This window comes from Ranitomeya variabilis, chromosome 6, assembly GCF_051348905.1.
Source record: "Ranitomeya variabilis isolate aRanVar5 chromosome 6, aRanVar5.hap1, whole genome shotgun sequence".
Classification (NCBI taxonomy): domain Eukaryota; kingdom Metazoa; phylum Chordata; class Amphibia; order Anura; family Dendrobatidae; genus Ranitomeya; species Ranitomeya variabilis.
The window spans coordinates 131,779,065-131,802,071 of record NC_135237.1 but is presented as its reverse complement, the minus strand read 5'-3'; the positions used below and the strand labels follow the sequence as shown (position 1 = coordinate 131,802,071).

The 23,007-nt window shown below is 46.9% G+C and overlaps 1 protein-coding gene across 1 annotated transcript in view; it reads right to left on the bottom strand.

Moving 5' to 3' along the window:
- Positions 1-23,007, bottom strand: part of SH3BP5 (SH3 domain binding protein 5) — a 109,859-nt gene that overhangs the window by 16,599 nt on the left and 70,253 nt on the right. Inside the window, exons 4-6 of the mRNA XM_077269010.1 lie at positions 14,891-15,055; positions 7,864-7,994; positions 4,656-4,698 (exon numbers count right to left, since the gene is read on the bottom strand). Coding sequence (XP_077125125.1) covers positions 4,656-4,698; positions 7,864-7,994; positions 14,891-15,055 — 339 coding nt within the window. The remainder of the gene's footprint in view (positions 1-4,655; positions 4,699-7,863; positions 7,995-14,890; positions 15,056-23,007) is intronic.

Sequence of the window (23,007 nt, the reverse complement as noted above, 5' to 3'; positions counted from 1 at the left end):
TCCGAGAGCCCTTTTGCTTTCAGGATCTGGCGTTCAGGATCCAAGCTGCTAATTGGAGGCTTTTTGGGTTCTGATGAAGAATCGGACCCTGGAAGAGTAAATCTTCCCTTTCCAGAAGGAGATAGGGTTCCTCTACCGCCAGCTTCCTCAGCAGAGGGAAGGAGCTTCTTTTGGGCCAGAAAGGGACCACCAAAATAATTTGAGCTCTGTCCTCGTATATTTTCCTGAGGATTCTTGGTATCAATGCAAGAGGGGGGAAAGCATATAACAGACCCCTGCTCCATGATTGAGAGAGGACATCTACTCCCGCAGGTCTTTCTCGAGGGTTCAGCGAATAAAAGGTTCCGACCTTTGCGTTTCGTCTGGTCACGAATAAGTCCACCGTCGGTCTTCCCCAACGTTGACATATTCTGCTGAAAACTTCGCTGTTCAGTTCCCACTCCGTAGCGGACAGCTTTTCTCTGCTTAGAAAATCTGCAACTTGGTTCCTTGAACCGTCCAGATGGACTGCAGAAATTGAGAGCACCGACTTCTCCGCTCATCTGAAGATTTGATCCGCCAGATGTTGTAATTTTGGATGTCTTGGACCACCCTGGTGCCGAAGAAAAGCTACCGTCGTCGTGTTGTCCGAGAGAATCTTTAGGTGTTTGTTCTTTAGCCAGACCTGAGCCGAACAGAGGACCTTTCAAACTGCGTGTAGTTTTCTGTGATTTGAGGAATTCTTGCTGTCTGTTGAATTCCACTGTCCCTGGTAGTATCTTCTGAGGACCTGACTGCCCCAACCCAGTTGGCTTGCATCTGTAGTCACCGTGACAGCTGGAGACTGAATCCATGGGACACCCATCTGTAGATTTCTTGGAATAGTCCACCAGCGTAGGGATTGACTGACCTGATGGGATAGGTGGAATTCCTTGTCCAGTGAGGTTTGTCTTCTGTCCCAGGAAGCGAGAACTGCTCTCTGTAACCGACGGGAATGAAACTGGCTCTAGCTGACACATGGGATGCAGGCTGTCATCAATCCCAGGATCTTCATTGCGTCCCTGACAGAGATTCGACTTTTTGAAAATTGGCGAATTCTTTTTATTAAATCGGACCGCTTCTTGTCTGGAAGAAAAGATTTCCTGACATTTGAGTCCAGGATAACGCCTAGGAATTTTATTCTTGGTTTGGGTGTGAGGTCTGACTTTGACCAGTTTATCACCCATCCTAATTTTTGCAGTGTGGAGATCACAAACTGACAATCGATTTTGAGCTGCCCCACAGAGTCTGCCACTATTAGAAAATCGTCTAAATAGGGTATTATCATGATGTCCCGTTTTCTTAGATAAGACACCACTTCTACGACAAGTTTTGTAAAAACTGTGGGCGCTGTCGCCAGACCAAATGGGAGGCAACGAAAATGAAAATGAAAGATCCTTCCTTCCCTTTCTACCGCAAAACTGAGGTATTTCTGATGATCTGGAAAGATTGGTACGTGATAATACGCACTTTTTAAGTCTAAAGTACACATTACTACATCTTTTCCTAACAGGGGAATCGTGGAACGTATGGATTCCATTTTGAACCTCTTGTATTGCAGCCATTTGTTTAAAAGCTTGAGGTTTATTATAGTTCGGGATTCCCCCGAAGGTTTCTTTATAGAGAAGAGGCCTGAGCAATGTCCTCTTCCTATCTGTTGAGGAGGAACTGGAGATATTGCCTCCATCTGCAAAAGATCCTGTATGTCCGACCACATAGGGGAGACTGAAGAGAGATGGACGTTGGACACAAAATATCTTTCTGAAGGAAGGGAGTCGAATTCTATTCTGTACCCCTGGGATATGACCTGAAGGACCGAAGGACTTCTGGTAATCCTTTCCCACTCTCCCAGGAAGTTCACCAACCGCACCCCTATCCTGGTGGCGTAATTTCCTTCGAAACTCCGATCTAGAGGTCGAGGAACCTGAATCTCTATTTTTGTTCCTATTTTCTCCCCCTTTCTGAAAGCTCCATCTCCCCTGCTTTCCCTTACCCCCATAGTCTGATCTCTGACTATAATAGGGCCTGCGAAAGGGCTGGTACTTCTTACGTTTCTCCTCTGGAAACCCCTTTTTGTTCATCTGAAGCTTTCTCCAGAATATCATCAAGTATGGGCCCAAAGACTCTGCCCCCTGAAAAGGGAATGGAGCACAATTTATTCTTTGAATGAACATCTCCTGACCAGTTCTTTAACCATATAGCCCTCCTAGCTGCATTTGATAAGGACTGGCCTCTAGCTGTGAACCTAACTGATTCTGCAGTAGCATCTGCTAGAAAGCCGGTCGCTAGTTTCAGTAGAGGGATAGCTTTAATAGACTCTCTAGGGGTTCTAGCTGACAATTGATCTTTCAAGTCATCTACCCACAAATGCATAGCTTGCGCCACAGATGTCGTCGCTATATTTGTGCGGATTACAGCCGCTGAGCTTTCCCACGCTCTTTTTAAGAGCCCTACCGCCTTGCGGTCCATTGGCTCCTTTAAGTTAGAGGAGTCCTCAAATGGGACGGTGGTTCTCTTAGACACTTTTGCAAGTGGAATGTCAATTTTGGGGATATTGTCCCACTCCTTGACCTCCTCATGATCAAAGGGAAGGCGAAGCCTGAAGACTCTAGGAATTGATATCCTCCTTTCTGCTTCTTCCCATTCTTCTAAAATCATAGAACGAATATGGGCATTTACAGGGAAGACTTTCGAAGTTTGAGAACGTAGCCCCCCAAACATCTCATGCTGAACCGACTGAGTAGTTGAGGGCTCCTCAATTTGCATAGTCCGTCTAACTGCTTCCTGGAGCTCATCTATATCGTTAGATGAGAACAAATATTTCTTCCCTCTTTCAGGAGGATCCTTGCTCAACTCTTCCTCTTCCAGATCTGAATCAAAAGAGCTGAACTCGGATGACCGATCTGATTCTCTCTGTCTTTTCCTAGATCTCTGTGGATCCTGAGGGTCAGACTGGATGGGCTGGGGGAAAGTTAAACTAGATATCGAGGCCTGCACCTCTTCTCTGACGATGGCTCTCATATTTGTCATTAGGGAAGCTTGCTCTTCTCCCACAATACGGCTGGTGCAAGGCTCGCAGAGCGATTTCTGCCAGGAGTCTTTGAGCTTTATGGCACAAGTGGGGCAATTCTTATATTTGCCAGGCTTCTTACCCACCGACGGGGCCTACAACAAACAATATAAACACCTGATGGGCCCATACATTTTAGTGAAAATCATAGGGAGCAGACCCCTAGCTGGGGACTCACATGTGCCTGGCCCTCCTGCAGTGCCTCAGATCTCGTATCCTCCATACCGCTGCTTTAGGCTGGTAACCCCCTATAGCCCACACATACCTCTTATATCCTATTCGACGCCGTCACCTGTCCCGGAGCCTCCTGACGTCGCGGGGAGTAGGAGGGAAGAGGACGCTGCCCCATGCTGCCGACTGCGACCCGGAAGTGACGCGCGCGTGGCAGCCATGAACCGGAAGTGACTTGCCGAGAAGCTGATCCGGTCCGTGCTCCTTCCACAGACACCGTGGCTCACTTCTTTACGATGGCCTGCAGTACTACTCTCCCCGGGATCCGCTTGCCAAGGGTGCACCTTGCAGAGGCGTCCAAACGCAGGTACATCGGGGCTTCATCCAGGGTCGAGAGCCCACCCGGGGGGAAGCGATCCTAAACCAGGAGCAGAAAAACTGGTGCTGCTGAAGGACCCTATTAATCGGGTGTCAGCAAAGCAGGGTCTTTAGTGGGAAGGAAGAGGCCGAGCCTCCCCGATCCTCACCTCCTGCACGGGACAGACGGAGCTCTCGTCGTTCCCATCCACAGTGGGACAGGAAAAACACTGGAGGGTGGTAGGGGGAGGGTCCTTTTAAACTCTCGTGGTTTCCTGTCCCACTATGGATAAGGAGGACATCCTCCATGGTGCTGTCAGGTGGTGACCTGGAAATACTAATATTCTGTATGTAGCTCTGGCTACTGTTGAACATTTTCACCAAATTTCCCCTAATTCACTCTGTCCATTGAGATACATTGGAAAATTAATTCACTTTGTTGGTGCATCGCTTTTGGCAAATTTATAAAATATATAAATATGAGAAATATGCTAACTGATTTTTCCCATTGTATTCTGTGTCTTGACGAAACGGAGAAACAGGTGAACTGATCTGTTAACCGAGTCTTGACCAGATCTGAATACAAGTCCACATTTACTTTTCAGAGAAAATATCAGATTTGCTAATTATATGAATTTGACAAACGTGTCACAATTTCATCTTCTAATCATATTTTGTGTATTTCTGAGAACTGATAGGTCCTCATTAAGTAGTAAGATCCCGGATGCCTGTACTAATGGGTATATACAGTATGTATGGACACCGATCACAATGACTAACATCGGTCATGCGTTTCGCCAGAGACTATGCTGAAACACGTGTTTTAGAGGTTGTCGACAAATGTTTCCACAAATATAGGTATGAAGATATTGTTTATTACTTTTTTCGGTGGCTTACTTTCTGTAGAAATTGTTCTACTGTCTAACCCAATAGTAAGGGTAATCGCATACCCCTACCTAATTAGGACCAGTCCTGTGACTAGATCTCTGCCTAAACGGGTTTCCTACGGGGTTGTACTTAAACATCATTATGTACGAACCTCAAGCTGCAGGTAATACTTTGCCTTCATTTCAAAATAGGGTCTATACAGGAAATATAAAAAGAAATATTAGTTATTAAAAAGACTTGAAGAAAAAGGCAGACAAAATCCACAAACAGTGGGCGGTAGAGAATCAAGTTAGCAGTCCTATAACAGTAAACCATGAGGAGAGAACTATGATCAAAAGAATATGCGCTCCACATAGAAGGTCCTCGCACTGAACCAAGAACAGACAAACCTCTCCATACAAAATCCTGAAATCACACACGAGGGGATTTATACTGACATTACTGGGAATTTCAGATTTAAATGTTTCTGATCTTTGGACAAAATGTCACATTACAAAGTACACCTTTGACATTGAAAAGAATATTTTTTTAAATATGTTAGTGGTTATCTCTAGTTAATAAAATTACACAGTTTCAGTTTACAATCTTCATTCCTTCATTCATTTTCAGACCCCCAGGTACGCAGTTTGCAGCCTAATCCAAGTTTCAGGTATTTCTCGTATGGAAGTGACGCTCCCAGTAATACAGGCTGGATGAGAGGTCTTCACAGTGCTGAGGTTTTAGAATACATGAATTTTTATGCTGAAGTTTTCCTCTTCATGCGCTTTCCAACATGTTACAATCTTTCTTTTGCCCTCTTTTAGATACATTCTCTGAAGAGATTGGTGTCCAAATGGAAGCACTTTTGCAATTTACTGCCTATTAAAACCTAGAGCTGTTCTTCAGATATTAACACTTATTTACACCTCATTGCCTAAGAGACCGACCACCTCTATTGTCTAGCTTGTTAACACTGCCCTAAAGCTGCCCTAGATTAGGAGGTAGGTAACCATGCGCTCCAATGATTCTAGACAGCTTGAAAACAGATCTTACAAGCTCAGCATAAACGAGCTTGTAAGTGCTGCTCATGTTCTGCAGTCTAGCAGGGGTGGTCGATCTTCACGTCAATGAGCTGTAAACAAAAGAAAAAGTGTTAATTAATAGCCAGGACCAGCTAAAAATTTTAATAAGCAGTAAACTGCAAAATCTGAAAATACCTATTTTTTAAGATGGGGATAACGCTTTTCAGGCCAAACTAAAAGGACAGCTAAATGCACATATATCCATGAAGGTTTCCACTAAATACAAATCACATCACTTCTACTGGAAACCAGGAATAATTAACACCTAGGGACAGAAATAAACTGCAAGTATACAGATTTTCTGCCCTTTCTCTACACTATAAATGCAATTGTCAAGCATGGGTTACTCATTAATCTGGAATTGCATCCTGAAAACACAAAATCATAACATCCATCACCCATTCAACTGAACAGTGAAACGCCTCTAATTTCATTACTGACCAGATGTGACTTCTTCCCAAACCCAAAAATAGTGTCATATCTCAATGCTTTCCTGGCAGAAAAACACCATCCTATTAATATCGCCCCTGACATGAGCAGAGCGAGGCCACCGTCTCTGGGGTATCATTACTACTCATCTAATTATAGGGTATAGGAGAGACCGCCGAACACAACACATGATGCAAGTGTCCGTCTGCGCAGCAAGTAGAAGGCATTTCATTACCCGCTATCCACCAGGCTGCAATCTGCTCAGCACCAAGTGAAGCCTCAGACATCCACACTGTCCAATGTGGCACAGGGCCACGGCTTCCATTATGGACAGAAGTCACGACTTTGACTATTACTCAAATTCCTCCTCCTTGTTATCATGCAGTGAGGAGAGCAAGAAACCGCTATTCCAGTGACCAGTGGTGATCTCCCACTGACCGCTTAGGAGAATAACACTATTTAATGCTATCACAGCACTAAGTCACCTGTATAGGGGTGGGATGTATTAGGTAGCAAGTAAACAGTCAGTTTTTGAAATTAATGTTTTGGAAGTGTCAAATTGTTATGGCTAGTGAATGGGTTACAAAACCTCAAAAAGAGGTTTTATGGGGGCTCCACGTATGCAGTTGTTAGCCCCTAACACCGTGGTATCAGAAATGAAAATCAGTGAAATGGCGACAGAGAAATGAGCGACTACAGCTCACTGAAGCGCCCAAGGAGCAAAATGCTAGCCTGTCCGGTCCAATGCTAAACAAGTGCTGGAAAATTTCAAGGGTTTTTCCACTTTTTTGCTTTTGGTCTCTTTTGACCAGCACTGTATTAAAATAATAAAATGTGCTAGTTCATGCCTTCCCAGGGGTCCAGAGCCGACTCTCCACCAATGTTTGGTTTTTCAGTGCAGTAGTGATGCCATGACAATAGCAAACATCGTGGCTGCAGGTAATCACTGAGCTCAATGCTTCTTGTTGCATGCATCAGCAGAGCAACTGAGCTCAGTGATTGGCTGCAGCAGTGATGTGCCTTGTAGGCATGATGTTACCACTGCAGCTGAAACATCGGGACTGGACCAGTGGAGGAGAGCAAGCGCTGGGCCTGGGGAGGGAGAGTACTAGCTCATTTTATTATTATAATATAGCGCTGGCCAAAATAGGCTAAACGCCCAAATGTACACTACGCCTTTAAATGCGGGATATGACAGAAAGGTGTCAGGGCATTACAAGTCAGATATCTACAGCCAAAAGTAAAGTCTCTGCTAAAGAATTACCCGTTACAACTAATAATGGGCCTCATGTATGGCAGTCATTTAGGCAGTAACTTCTAGTGACCACAACCAACATACTATAATTAATGTCAGATGGGAGCAACCATCACTGACATTTTATACCACTCTAAGGCCTCTTTCACACGTCCATATAAACCACGTACGTGAAAAAATGGTACTGATGTCAGCGTTTTCCATCCTTGTGTCCATTTTTACCATCAGTGTTTTTCCGGTATGGATAAAGAAAGAAATGACAAAGCTTCTCCTATACTTTGTAATATTAACCACGGACAGCACACGGATTGTACACCGATGCCATATGTGTGCTGCATGTGTTATTCATGAACCCAAAGACTTGTATTAGCCCATGTCGGAAAAAAACGGACATGTCTCTATGCTTTGCACGGACACCGGGTATGTGTATAGCAGCATAGGTTATAATGGTTACCTGCAGTATTCAATGAAAAACCAGATACCACACGTGCTGGAAACACGGACATGTGAAGGAGGCCTAAGACCAAGCTGTCGTGCAGGTGACGGTCCCATGTCTGACGCTTGGGTCAGTCTGATATATAACGAAGTCATAGTTCTGTCCTTTGGATACCTACTTAGATTTGTTAATGCTTCTCCTTAATTTCTTCTCCAATTGTTTCATCCTTCCCATGGCGGCATTATATTTAGCAGCAGTTTCCTTGTGTACCAGTTCACTACGAGTCTTCTTCTGTTCTTCTTCCATAACCTAGAAAGTAAAAATAACCATGACATACCTTCTACTACACGAGAAAACCCACTCACTGACTATAAAATATAGTAAAGTACAAGGCAGCAGAACAGCGGAATGTCCCGCAGTCACTCTACTCTTCAACTCTACAGAACTAACGTACATTAAAACAATTCATTGCTTCCTACTTGTGAGATAGACGACCTGTTACTTGTCTTACCTGCACTGTAAGAACTGTCCTGACATTTCAAAAACCTCAAAGATTTGGTCAAGCAAATAACATTTTATTACCTAAGAAATATTCTAAATGAGTTTTCTACTTTACAAAGCTAATTTTCAGTGGAGAATTCTGATTTAATAGAGGGTAAAAAAAAAACCTCTGTGTGAATTTAACTTGCAGCTGACCATTAGGGTTTTTAGAATAAGAATAGTAACGGGTTGTCAAGAAATCCTTGTAACAGGTGGAGTTGTCAGAGGTGCAGGGTCTCACTAAAAGCACCATGGGAAGATCCATATCCTTTTAATAGAAGGTGCTCTGAGGGGGCCCACCCGGAGCTACGCCACTGTAACTGTATCGGCACGCGCCGATACAGTTACATTCTGCGGCAGAGCAGGGAGAATCGATCTTCCCTGCTCTGCTGCCCGGCCGCTATGGGGCCCCTGAGCAGGCGGGGGAGCCCGGTGCCATCGGAAGATCAGCTGTACAGGCATTTAGCCGATGATCACAGCTGATCGCAATGATGGGAGAAGGAGCGCTACGCTCCTCCCATCATCCCTGTCAGTGTCAGCGTCTGATGTCGCCGACACTGACAGCGGGCGCGATGACGTCACTGCCCGGCGCCCGCTGTCAGGAGATCAGCGGGAGCAGCGCAGGAACCAGGATGAAGAGAGGTGAGCATTTATTTATTTATTTTTTAATTGGTGCTGCTGCCTTATTACAGGGTCTGCCTATGGGGGGCTGCCTTATTACAGGGTCTGCCGCCTTATTACAGGGTCTGACTATGGGGGCTGCCTTATTACAGGGTCTGACTATGGGGGTGCTGCCTTATTACAGGGTCTGACTACGGGGGTGCTGCCTTATTACAGGGTCTGACTACGGGGGTGCTGCCTTATTACAGGGTCTGCCGCCTTATTACAGGGTCTGACTATGGGGGCTGCCTTATTACAGGGTCTGCCTATAGGGGTGCTGCCTTATTACAGGGTCTGACTATGGGGGGGTGCCTTATTACAGGGTCTGCCTATAGGGGGGCTGCCTCAGTACAGTGTCTGACTATGGGGGGCTGCCTTATTACAGGGTCTGACTATGGGGGCTGCCTTATTACAGGGTCTGCCTATAGGGGGGCTGCCTCAGTACAGGGTCTGACTATGGGGGCTGCCTTATTACAGGGTCTGCTGCCTTATTACAGGGTCTGACTATGGGGGTGCTGCCTTATTACAGGGTCTGACTATGGGGGTGTTGCCTTATTACAGGGGGTGCTGCCTTATTGCAGGGTCTGTCTATGGGGATGCTTCCTTATACTACAGAGTATGCCTATGGGGGTGCTGCATTATTACAGGGTCTGCCTATATGGGGGTGCTGCCTATGGGGGCTGCCATATGCTATAGAGTCTGCCTATGGGGAGTGCATTATACTATATTGTGGACTATTTGGTGCATTATGCTACTGTATATGGAGGCTATCTAGGGGGCCATCATACAGTATGGAGATTACAGTGTGGGGGTCATTATACATTGTTGGAGCTATCAAACAGTTTGGAGGCTACTAAGGGGTCAGTATACTGTGTTGGTGCTACTAAACAGTGAGGGGGCATTATACTGTGTATAAAAGAGCATTATACTATGTATAGGGGAGCTGTACAGGGGGGGAGATTCGGGACATTATTAAATGTAAAGTGGGCACTTATTGTTATAGGGGAACTCAGGTTACTGTGGCTATCAAAGGGGCACACAGGGCAATATTACTTTCTAGGGGGCAAAATATGGGCACTGTTTTCTAGGGCACTTGCACCCAGTATTACTATATTATAGAGGGGTGCTTTAGAATTGAGAGAGCACAGAGAACCACACAATAGGTGTAGTAATAGGGACACATATGGCAGAGGCTCAGTATTGGGGTATCAGGTGGAGTAATAGGGACACATACGGCAGCAGCCGCCCAGTATTGGGGTATCAGGTGCAGTAATAGGGACACATACGGCAGCAGCGGCTCAGTATTGGGGTATCAGGGGCAGTAATAGGGACACATACGGCAGCAGCGGCTCAGCATTGGGGTATCAGGGGCAGTAATAGGGACACATACGGCAGCAGCGGCTCAGTATTGGGGTATCAGGTGCAGTAATAGGGACACATACGGCAGCAGCGGCTCAGTATCAGGGTATCAGGTGCAGTAATAGGGACACATACGGCAGCAGCGGCTCAGTATCGGGGTATCAGGTGCAGTAATAGAGACACATACGGCAGCAGCGGCTCAGTATTGGGGTATCAGGTGCAGTAATAGGGTCACATACGGCAGCAGCGGCTCAGTATTGGGGTATCAGGTGCAGTAATAGGGTCACATACGGCAGCAGCGGCTCAGCATTGGGGTATCAGGTGCAGTAATCCATATGGCAGCAGCGGCTCAGTATTGGGGTATCAGGGGCAGTAGTAAGGACGCATACGGCAGCAGCGGCTCAGTATTGGGGTATCAGGTGCAGTAATAGAGACACATACGGCAGCAGCAGCTCAGCATTGGGGTATCAGGGGCAGTAATAGGGACACATACGGCAGCAGCGGCTCAGTATCGGGGTATCAGGTGCAGTAATAGAGACACATACGGCAGCAGCGGCTCAGTATCGGGGTATCAGGTGCAGTAATAGAGACACATACGGCAGCAGCGGCTCAGTATTGAGGTATCAGATGCAGTAATAGGGACACATACGGCAGCAGCAGCTCAGCATTGGGGTATCAGGGGCAGTAATAGGGACACATACGGCAGCAGCGGCTCAGTATTGGGGTATCAGGTGCAGTAATAGGGACACATACGGCAGCAGCGGCTCAGTATCAGGGTATCAGGTGCAGTAATAGGGACACATACGGCAGCAGCGGCTCAGTATTGGGGCATCAGGTGCAGTAATAGGGACACATACGGCAGCAGAAGCTCAGTATTGGGGTATCAGGTGCAGTAATAGGGACACATACGGCAGCAGCGGCTCAGTATTGGGGTATCAGGTGCAGTAATAGGGACACATACGGCAGCAGCGGCTCAGTATTGAGGTATCAGGTGCAGTAATAGGGACACATACGGCAGCAGCAGCTCAGCATTGGGGTATCAGGGGCAGTAATAGGGACACATACGGCAGCAGCGGCTCAGTATTGGGGTATCAGGTGCAGTAATAGGGACACATACGGCAGCAGCGGCTCAGTATCAGGGTATCAGGTGCAGTAATAGGGACACATACGGCAGCAGCGGCTCAGTATTGGGGTATCAGGTGCAGTAATAGGGACACATACGGCAGCAGCGGCTCAGTATTGGGGTATCAGGTGCAGTAATAGGGACACATACGGCAGCAGCGGCTCAGTATCAGGGTATCAGGTGCAGTAATAGGGACACATACGGCAGCAGCGGCTCAGTATCGGGGTATCAGGTGCAGTAATAGAGACACATACGGCAGCAGCGGCTCAGTATTGGGGTATCAGGTGCAGTAATAGGGTCACATACGGCAGCAGCGGCTCAGTATTGGGGTATCAGGTGCAGTAATAGGGTCACATACGGCAGCAGCGGCTCAGCATTGGGGTATCAGGTGCAGTAATCCATATGGCAGCAGCGGCTCAGTATTGGGGTATCAGGGGCAGTAGTAAGGACGCATACGGCAGCAGCGGCTCAGTATTGGGGTATCAGGTGCACTAATAGAGACACATACGGCAGCAGCAGCTCAGCATTGGGGTATCAGGGGCAGTAATAGGGACACATACGGCAGCAGCGGCTCAGTATCGGGGTATCAGGTGCAGTAATAGAGACACATACGGCAGCAGCGGCTCAGTATCGGGGTATCAGGTGCAGTAATAGAGACACATACGGCAGCAGCGGCTCAGTATTGAGGTATCAGGTGCAGTAATAGGGACACATACGGCAGCAGCAGCTCAGCATTGGGGTATCAGGGGCAGTAATAGGGACACATACGGCAGCAGCGGCTCAGTATCGGGGTATCAGGTGCAGTAATAGGGACACATACGGCAGCAGCGGCTCAGTATCAGGGTATCAGGTGCAGTAATAGGGACACATACGGCAGCAGCGGCTCAGTATTGGAGCATCAGGTGCAGTAATAGGGACACATACGGCAGCAGAAGCTCAGTATTGGGGTATCAGGTGCAGTAATAGGGACACATACGGCAGCAGCGGCTCAGTATTGGGGTATCAGGTGCAGTAATAGGGACACATACGGCAGCAGCGGCTCAGTATTGAGGTATCAGGTGCAGTAATAGGGACACATACGGCAGCAGCAGCTCAGCATTGGGGTATCAGGGGCAGTAATAGGGACACATACGGCAGCAGCGGCTCAGTATTGGGGTATCAGGTGCAGTAATAGGGACACATACGGCAGCAGCGGCTCAGTATCAGGGTATCAGGTGCAGTAATAGGGACACATACGGCAGCAGCGGCTCACTATTGGGGTATCAGGTGCAGTAATAGAGACACATACGGCAGCAGCGGCTCAGTATTGAGGTATCAGGTGCAGTAATAGGGACACATACGGCAGCAGCAGCTCAGCATTGGGGTATCAGGGGCAGTAATAGGGACACATACGGCAGCAGCGGCTCAGTATTGGGGTATCAGGTGCAGTAATAGGGACACATACGGCAGCAGCGGCTCAGTATCAGGGTATCAGGTGCAGTAATAGGGACACATACGGCAGCAGCGGCTCAGTATTGGGGCATCAGGTGCAGTAATAGGGACACATACGGCAGCAGAAGCTCAGTATTGGGGTATCAGGTGCAGTAATAGAGACACATACGGCAGCAGCGGCTCAGTATTGGGGTATCAGCAGGATGAGGAGTTTGTGCAGGTTGGGAATAGATGGTGATGGAGCTGGAATATGAGAAGTTAAACGTGTCTTTGTTGTATTCTCTGCAGACGAGTTGTAGCTGGAAGAAGTTGTCGTGTCGGTCTGGGCCAGATGGAAAAGACGGGAAAAATGAACGATTCCATCAGAAAGAACGTCAGCGGTAACTCATTATCTGTAACTGTGCAGAGATCTCTTATATGTTCTGTAGGACTGGTATCTACCACTGACCATATGGTGGTAATATCCATATTGGTCTTTATATAGAGATTATCTTCAGTAATAGCGTGGTCATCTGCTGAGGTTCTCCTCCACTATTAGGGCGCGTCACCGAGTTGTAATCAAGGTTACCTGGTTAGGGGCCCACTCAGAAGTTTCGACCCCCCCAAGGCAAAACCCTAGCTACGCCTCTGGTGCAAGGTCATGAACGTCACATTGTGATCACACACGGAAGGTTTCCATCCTTTAATTCTGAAGCTTCTTATAGTACACAGCCAGGGCTTCTATCATTCCTGACAATTCTGTGTGTAAAGATTGTATACATGGCTCAATGGTCAACACAGCATTTTTTTTAAAGGGAATCAGTCACCAGATGTTTGCTATCTCATCTGCGAGCAGCAGGGGCAGAGACCCCAATTTCACGAATGTATCACTTGCAAGAGTTTTGATAAAATCCCTGTTTTATGTGCTGCAGATCTAGCCGTTCTCTGAATGCCAAGCTCTGTATATAACCCACACCACTGATTGGCACTTTTTTAATATGCAAAGTATACACAGAAAGCTGCCAATCGTAGGGGGCATGGTTATACAGCGATCATGGATATAGAGGACTACACCGTAGCAGGATTACTAGTGCTCTAGTGATAATTTCCTGCTATAATACCACAAGTTTATCAAAAGCATAGTAAGGAGCAGTAAGTGACACATTGCTGGAATCAGGGTCTCTGTCACTACAACACACATCATATGAGATACTAGGTGGCAAAAATTTTTTATGACAGATTCCCTTTAAACACTGGAATTTTGGGTACAAATCTGACTAAGGCTAAAATTCCCTTCCAATCTTCAACAATGTACTGATGACGTATTGGGATTTATATGAAAATTCACACTAACTAGTGAGGGAAAGTGAGAAAGTTACCATGCACATTAGTCAACGTCACCCAATTGCTGTGAAATATATTGGCCTTACAAAAGCAACAAAAAAAGAAGAGGAAAAAAAACAAAAAAAACACAAGATGACCGCTCTATTTTATTATATGATTTTCACTTTCATTTAAGTGACTTTTCCCCGGTAAGTTTAGTTAATTCATCATACCGCAGCTTCATGCCTTCTCCCACTATTGGTATTACACAGATACTCAAAGAAACCCATACAGATCCTTTCTTCTTGGAAATTGTTTATTTCAAGTTTTCATTTTTTCACATACCCCTTTTGTGTGCCTTAAAATGAGATTCCTTACAGAGCAACGTCCTGCTCCAAATATCAGCACACCACTGAGCATCTTGGTCTCACAGCAATGCTCTACCTAGGAGAAAGGGGACCACTGCTTCCCGAAAATGGACGAGCTGCATCATCTCAGGAAGACTAAAGTCATTTATTTAGGAAAAAAATGAGAACTTCTTAAAAAAAGTAATGTCAAAAGGAGCCTCAGACTTAATTTATCACTAGAGATATTTCACGTCTATGTCCTCCAAATCTGCAAAAACAGCATGTGCTGCAAGATCACAAAAGGAGGTCACCACTTCTCTGAGAAATGATCACCCAGGTGAAGAGTGAGACAGAATCAAGGCTTTCAACAGAAAGAAATCCAATTATTGAATGATAGAATCCAATATATGTTGTAGAATAAAAGCCAGTGGTTCGGCGCTTACCCGCTGTGTGGCATGGTTCAGCATCTCCTGCCAAGCAGAATCAAACTGACGCTTGTCATCCTCCAACAGCCGCTGTTCTGCTAGGGATATCGTCTCCTTAGCTGCTCGGAGAACCTCTGTGGCACGTTGGAAATCTTGCGTTGCCTTCTGTGCTTCCAACTGAGCCTGAGTGTGAAAAAAAATTACTAAATCACAGGAAACACTGCACCGTATGTTTCTTAAAATAAATGGAAATCTTTAAAGGGAACCTGCAGTACTGCAGGGCGCAGGTGCTGGGCCTCTCTGACCTTTCCCGGCGCCTGCACACTGCAGTACTTTGCTCTGCCCTCAAACAGGACAGACAAAGTACGCCTGCGCGGCAGCATGACTACAAGAAGAGGACGTCATCGTAAGAAGATGGGAGGCCCCGGACCGGACCGCGACGCCTATCGGACCGGAACGCAGCGGGACCGCCCCTGGGTGAGTATAATCTAACCTTTATTTCTCATCTTTCAGGATACATCGGGGGCTTATCTACAGCATTACAGAATGCTGTAGATAAGCCACTGATGCTGGTGGGCTTAGCTCACCTTCGATTTTGGGGGTGACAGGTTCCCTTTAACATTAGGGCGTTTTAGGTTAGAAAAAGTCTGTGCTCATTAATATCTTTCATCTTTATCGAGGTCAGAACAATATTGTTTTAAGTAAAACTCCAATATCCCAGCATAGAAGTTAAATTCTGAGTGAAGGAAGCAATCATTAAGAGTTAAAAGGATTACTGCACACTTATTATTGAGGTCAATGGATAAGCAGTATGCAATTAGATCCCTTGCTCCCCCTAGTGGTGGCTGCAGGCAGTCAGTAATTCATTGTTTAATGGGATTGTGTCAGAATGATCATCCCTCCTAAGCTTTCTATATAGGCACGCTGGGCATAGGAAGCTGAATAAAATGATATCTCGATATCTGTGAAATAAGACATCAGATCAGAAAAATCTACTATTATATATATATATATATATATATATATATATATATATATATATATATATATATATATATATATATATATATATATATATATATATATATATATAATTGTCTAAGGGTTTTTCCGTCTGTCTGTCTGTCTGTCTGTCTGTCCTGGAAATCTAGCGTCTCTGATTGGCCTCGACCAATCAGCGACGGGCACAGTATAGACGTAGATGTCATAATGGTTGCCTCGACCAATCAGCGATGGGCACAGTCTGCCGCGAATTCTGGAATCATCATTGTCCATATACTACGGGGACATGCATATTCTAGAATACCCGATGCGTTAGAATCGGGCCACAATCTAGTATATATATATATATATATAAAAAACGCTGTCCCAGGCTATGGTCCAAACACTGATCTGCATGAGAATCAGCCTCCAGAGCTTATTTTACATGAAGGATGAGTTACCAGTGTGATGTGTAATGGCCGCTCTCTGCTCTCCTGATCTCACTGCAGGAGCTGTGTGTGACTATCATGGCATACAGACTGCCGTATTTCTCATGCAAGAATCACATGGCACTGCACGGACTGGCCGGCACCTCTCCTGACCCAAGCATGACCGTGTAATGGATTACTATGCAGCTGTCAAGCTCAGGTCAGGAGAGCCGACAGCCAGTACAAGGTTTACGATGAGATTCTCACACGAAATACGCCAGTGTCTCTGCCCCAAGTGACACATCTGCAGGTTCCTCTCAGCTTCCAGCTCACAGGCAGACAGGGCTGCAATACTGTTACAATACAGAAGAGCTCAGAGCTGCACAAATGTGTTTGCAAGAAGACAAAGTTCATTTTTCCTGTTCTGTGTTTGTTACTTGTCTCACACTGGTATCTCCCCCTTATATTAATAATAATCTCTGGAGGCAGATTCTCATGCTTATCACTGCTGGACTAGGTGCCTACGTGCATCCTGGTTCAACCACGTCCCCAGCATGGATTGGCAGCTTACTGTGGATACACAAAGAACACTGCTAATCAGGGGTGTGGACGGAGATTGCTTTTGGGTTCTAAAAACTCTGTATCACAACAACTGCACCCTGTAAACCAAGTGATACATTGTTGGATTCAGGGTCTCATTTCCTACAACAAGCAGCTCTCAGAGGAGGTACAGTAGCAAAAACATGGGAACATATTCCCTTAAACGTCAAGTGTGTGTAGCAGGGCCCTCTGAACACTCAAATGCCATTTAGCATGTCTGTTTTTTCATGGGCTCACTTTGATATAGGGTTCAGGGGTCAGAATATCACTTCTACAGGTAGGTATACAGTGTTCAGCAGATCGTTCAATTGACAGATCTCACTCTTTTCTAAATTAAATTTATCTTTTATATGTGGAAATCGACAAATGGAAGAAATACTCTACACCTAGAAGGATGTGCGGAGATCATTCGTGTTCCTCACCCCAACGGTTATTAAACACAATGCAATCTGAATCCACCCTGAAAATGTGCGAATATCAGGAGAACGTGCATAATGTCACGATGACGTCAGCTCCAAATCCAGCTTAATGGGTCTCTCAGATGTTTAAGAAAAAAAGGAAGTGGCTGATCTGCTAAAAATAACAGGGACGTGCTGCATTAAAATTAATCTTGTGCTTCATTAGACAACTCGCACCCCTCCCCCGTGTTACAGTTCCAGGTGTAAAAGACTGCAGTGTGAATAGAAAATCGTCTCAATGTAATAATACAAGAAAAACAGTCACAGGGGGCATATGTATCGCCGAATGCAAGGAAAATCACAACAATACAACAACAAAGCAACAAATGTTTAGTTCACAGGAGCAAGAAATCAGTAAATGTGGCAATCACAGCCATATTCAATGCATGTTATTTTTAGTCAGGGTCATTTACTCATTGTTAGGAAAAATGGAATGCCAAGATGCTTAAACCCAAAGCCCACACGTGCATCATTTGTGTAGATAAGACTTAGAAAACAAATACGGAAAGCCATGTGGTGTTAATTTACAAAAGGATTGTCAAAGGAATAGAAACTATTCTGCAGCACCCAGCAGCAGCCACTACACAAGAATAGGAGCTATTCTGCAGCAGCCACTACACATTGAATGGGAGCTATTCTGCAGCACCCAGCAGCAGCCACTACACAAGAATAGGAGCTATTCTGCAGCACCGAGCAGCAGCCACTACACAAGAATAGGAGCTATTCTGCAGCACCCAGCAGCAGCCACTACACAAGAATAGAAGCTATTCTGCAGCACCCACTACACAAGAATAGGAGCTATTCTGCAGCACCCATCAGCAGCCACTACACAAGAATAGGAGCTGTTCTGCAGCACCCAGCAGCAGCCACTACACATTGAATGGGAGCTATTCTGCAGCACCGAGCAGCGGCCACTACACAAGAATAGGAGCTATTCTGCAGCACCCAGCAGCAGCCACTACACAAGAATAGAAGCTATTCTGCAGCACCCAGCAGCAGCCACTACACAAGAATAGGAGCTATTCTGCAGCACCCAGCAGCGGCCACTACACAATAGGAGCTATTCTGCAGCACCCAGCAGCAGCCACTACACAAGAATAGGAGCTATTCTGCAGCACCCACTACACATTGAATGGGAGGTATTCTGCAGCGCCGAGCAGCGGCCACTACACAAGAATAGGAGCTATTCTGCAGCACCCAGCAGCAGCCACTACACAAGAATAGGAGCTATTCTGCAGCACCCAGCAGCAGGCACTACACAAGAATAGGAGCTATTCTGCAGCACCCAGCAGCAGGCACTACACAAGAATAGGAGCTATTCTGCAGCACCCAGCAGCAGCCACTACACAAGAATAGAAGCTATTCTGCAGCACCGAGCAGCAGCCACTACACAAGAATAGGAGCTATTCTGCAGCACCCAGCAGCGGCCACTACACAATAGGAGCTATTCTGCAGCACCCAGCAGCAGCCACTACACAAGAATAGGAGCTATTCTGCAGCACCCAGCAGCAGCCACTACACAAGAATAGGAGCTATTCTGCAGCACCCACTACACATTGAATGGGAGGTATTCTGCAGCACCGAGCAGCGGCCACTACACAAGAATAGGAGCTATTCTGCAGCACCCAGCAGCAGCCACTACACAAGAATAGGAGCTATTCTGCAGCACCCAGCAGCAGCCACTACACAAGAATAGGAGCTATTCTGCAGCACCCAGCAGCAGCCACTACACAAGAATAGGAGCTGTTCTGCAGCACCCAGCAGCAGCCACTACACATGAATAGGAGCCATTCTGCAGAACCCAGCAGCAGCCACTACACAAGAATAGAAGCTATTCTGCAGCACCGAGTAGCAGCCACTACACAAGAATAGGAGCTATTCTGCAGCACCCAGCAGCAGTCACTACACAAGAATAGGAGCTATTCTGCAGCACCCAGCAGCAGCCACTACACAAGAATAGGAGCTATTCTGCAGCACCCACTACACATTGAATGGGAGGTATTCTGCAGCGCCGAGCAGCGGCCACTACACAAGAATGGGAGCTATTCTGCAGCACCCAGCAGCAGCCACTACACAAGAATAGGAGCTATTCTGCAGCACCCAGCAGCAGCCACTACACAAGAATGGGAGCTATTCTGCAGCACCCAGCAGCAGCCACTACACAAGAATAGAAGCTATTCTGCAGCACCGAGCAGCAGCCACTACACAAGAATAGGAGCTATTCTGCAGCACCCAGCAGCAGCCACTACACAAGAATAGGAGCTATTCTGCAGCACCCACTACACATTGAATGGGAGGTATTCTGCAGCGCCGAGCAGCGGCCACTACACAAGAATAGGAGCTATTCTGCAGCACCCAGCAGCAGCCACTACACAAGAATAGGAGCTATTCTGCAGCACCCAGCAGCAGCCACTACACAAGAATAGGAGCTATTCTGCAGCACCCAGCAGCAGCCACTACACAAGAATAGAAGCTATTCTGCAGCACCGAGCAGGAGCCACTACACAAGAATAGGAGCTATTCTGCAGCACCCAGCAGCAGTCACGACACAAGAATAGGAGCTATTCTGCAGCACCCAGCAGCAGCCACTACACAAGAATAGGAGCTGTTCTGCAGCACCCAGCAGCAGCCACTACACATGAATAGGAGCTATTCTGCAGAACCCAGCAGCAGCCACTACACAAGAATAGAAGCTATTCTGCAGCACCCAGCAGCAGCCACTACACAAGAATAGGAGCTATTCTGCAGCACCCAGCAGCGGCCACTACACAAGAATAGGAGCTATTCTGCAGCACCCAGCAGCAGCCACTACACAATAGGAGCTATTCTGCAGCACCCAGCAGCAGCCACTACACAAGAATAGGAGCTATTCTGCAGCACCCACTACACATAGAATGGGAGCTATTCTGCAGCACCCACTACACATTGAATGGGAGCTATTCTGCAGCACCCAGCAGCAGCCACTACACAATAGGAGCTATTCTGCAGCACCCAGCAGCAGCCACTACTCAAGAATAGGAGCTATTCTGCAGCAACCACTACACATTGAATGGGAGCTATTCTGCAGCACCGAGCAGCAGCCACTACACAAGTATAGGAGCTATTCTGCAGCACCGAGCAGCAGCCACTACACAAGAATAGGAGCTATTCTGCAGCACCCAGCAGCAGCCACTACACAAGAATAGAAGCTATTCTGCAGCACCGAGCAGCAGCCACTTCACAAGAATAGAAGCTATTCTGCAGCACCGAGCAGCAGCCACTACACAAGAATAGGAGCTATTCTGCAGCACCCAGCAGCGGCCACTACACAATAGGAGCTATTCTGCAGCACCCAGCAGCAGCCACTACACAAGAATAGGAGCTATTCTGCAGCACCCAGCAGCGGCCACTACACAATAGGAGCTATTCTGCAGCACCCAGCAGCAGCCACTACACAAGAATAGGAGCTATTCTGCAGCACCCAGCAGCAGCCACTACACAAGAATAGGAGCTATTCTGCAGCACCCACTAGACATTGAATGGGAGGTATTCTGCAGCACCGAGCAGCGGCCACTACACAAGAATAGGAGCTATTCTGCAGCACCCAGCAGCAGCCACTACACAATAGGAGCTATTCTGCAGCACCCAGCAGCAGCCACTACACAAGAATAGGAGCTATTCTGCAGCACCCAGCAGCAGCCACTACACAAGAATAGGAGCTATTCTGCAGCACCCACTACACATTGAATGGGAGGTATTCTGCAGCACCGAGCAGCGGCCACTACACAAGAATAGGAGCTATTCTGCAGCACCCAGCAGCAGCCACTACACAAGAATAGGAGCTATTCTGCAGCACCCAGCAGCAGCCACTACACAAGAATAGGAGCTATTCTGCAGCACCCAGCAGCAGCCACTACCCAAGAATAGAAGCTATTCTGCAGCACCGAGCAGCAGCCACTACACAAGAATAGGAGCTATTCTGCAGCACCCAGCAGCAGTCACTACACAAGAATAGGAGCTATTCTGCAGCACCCAGCAGCAGCCACTACACAATAGGAGCTATTCTGCAGCACCCAGCAGCAGCCACTACACAAGAATAGGAGCTATTCTGCAGCACCCACTACACATAGAATGGGAGCTATTCTGCAGCACCCACTACACATTGAATGGGAGCTATTCTGCAGCACCCAGCAGCAGCCACTACACAATAGGAGCTATTCTGCAGCACCCAGCAGCAGCCACTACTCAAGAATAGGAGCTATTCTGCAGCAACCACTACACATTGAATGGGAGCTATTCTGCAGCACCGAGCAGCAGCCACTACACAAGAATAGGAGCTATTCTGCAGCACCGAGCAGCAGCCACTACACAAGAATAGGAGCTATTCTGCAGCACCCAGCAGCAGCCACTACACAAGAATAGAAGCTATTCTGCAGCACCGAGCAGCAGCCACTACACAAGAATAGGAGCTATTCTGCAGCACCCACTACACAAGAATAGAAGCTATTCTGCAGCACCCAGCAGCAGCCACTACACAAGAATAGGAGCTATTCTGCAGCACCCAGCAGCAGCCACTACACAAGAATAGGAGCTATTCTGCAGCACCCAGCAGCAGCCACTACACAAGAATAGGAGCTATTCTGCAGCAACCACTACACATTGAATGGGAGCTATTCTGCAGCACCGAGCAGCAGCCACTACACAAGAATGGGAGCTATTCTGCAGCACCCAGCAGCAGCCACTACACAAGAATAGAAGCTATTCTGCAGCACCCACTACACAAGAATAGAAGCTATTCTGCAGCACCCAGCAGCAGCCACTACACAAGAATAGGAGCTATTCTGCAGCACCCAGCAGCAGTCACTACACAAGAATAGGAGCTATTCTGCAGCACCCAGCAGCAGCCACTACACAAGAATAGGAGCTATTCTGCAGCACCCAGCAGCGGCCACTATACAAGAATAGGAGCTATTCTGCAGCACCCAGCAGCAGCCACTACACAATAGGAGCTATTCTGCAGCACCCAGCAGCAGCCACTACACAAGAATAGGAGCTGTTCTGCAGCACCCAGCAGCAGCCACTACACATGAATAGGAGCTATTCTGCAGCACCCAGCAGCAGCCACTACACAAGAATAGAAGCTATTCTGCAGCACCGAGCAGCAGCCACTACACAAGAATAGGAGCTATTCTGCAGCACCCAGCAGCAGTCACTACACAAGAATAGGAGCTATTCTGCAGCACCCAGCAGCAGCCACTATACAAGAATAGGAGCTGTTCTGCAGCACCCAGCAGCAGCCACTACACATTGAATGGGACTATAATATGCAGCTCTGTTCAAAGTGTTAATATTTGGTGGCCTCTGGAGTAAATAACTGACTTGTGGGGTGTTGGACCTTCAGTGATCAGACATTGATGATCTATCCAGCAGATAGATCATCAATATGTTGTGCCCTCCCAACCCCTTTAACCATCAACAAAAACAAGGACACATTTGTAAACGGTTTTTAAAACACACACATTGAAGTTACATTTATATTATATACTGGGGCAACCACTCCACTGTCAATCAAAATAAACTACCTCAGTGATCTGGACACATGGATTAAAGGCTAAAACTCACTGTCATATCAGCCTTTCTCCTCATTCTGTTGATCAACTTACTTGGTGTTTAATGGGTTATTCCCAAA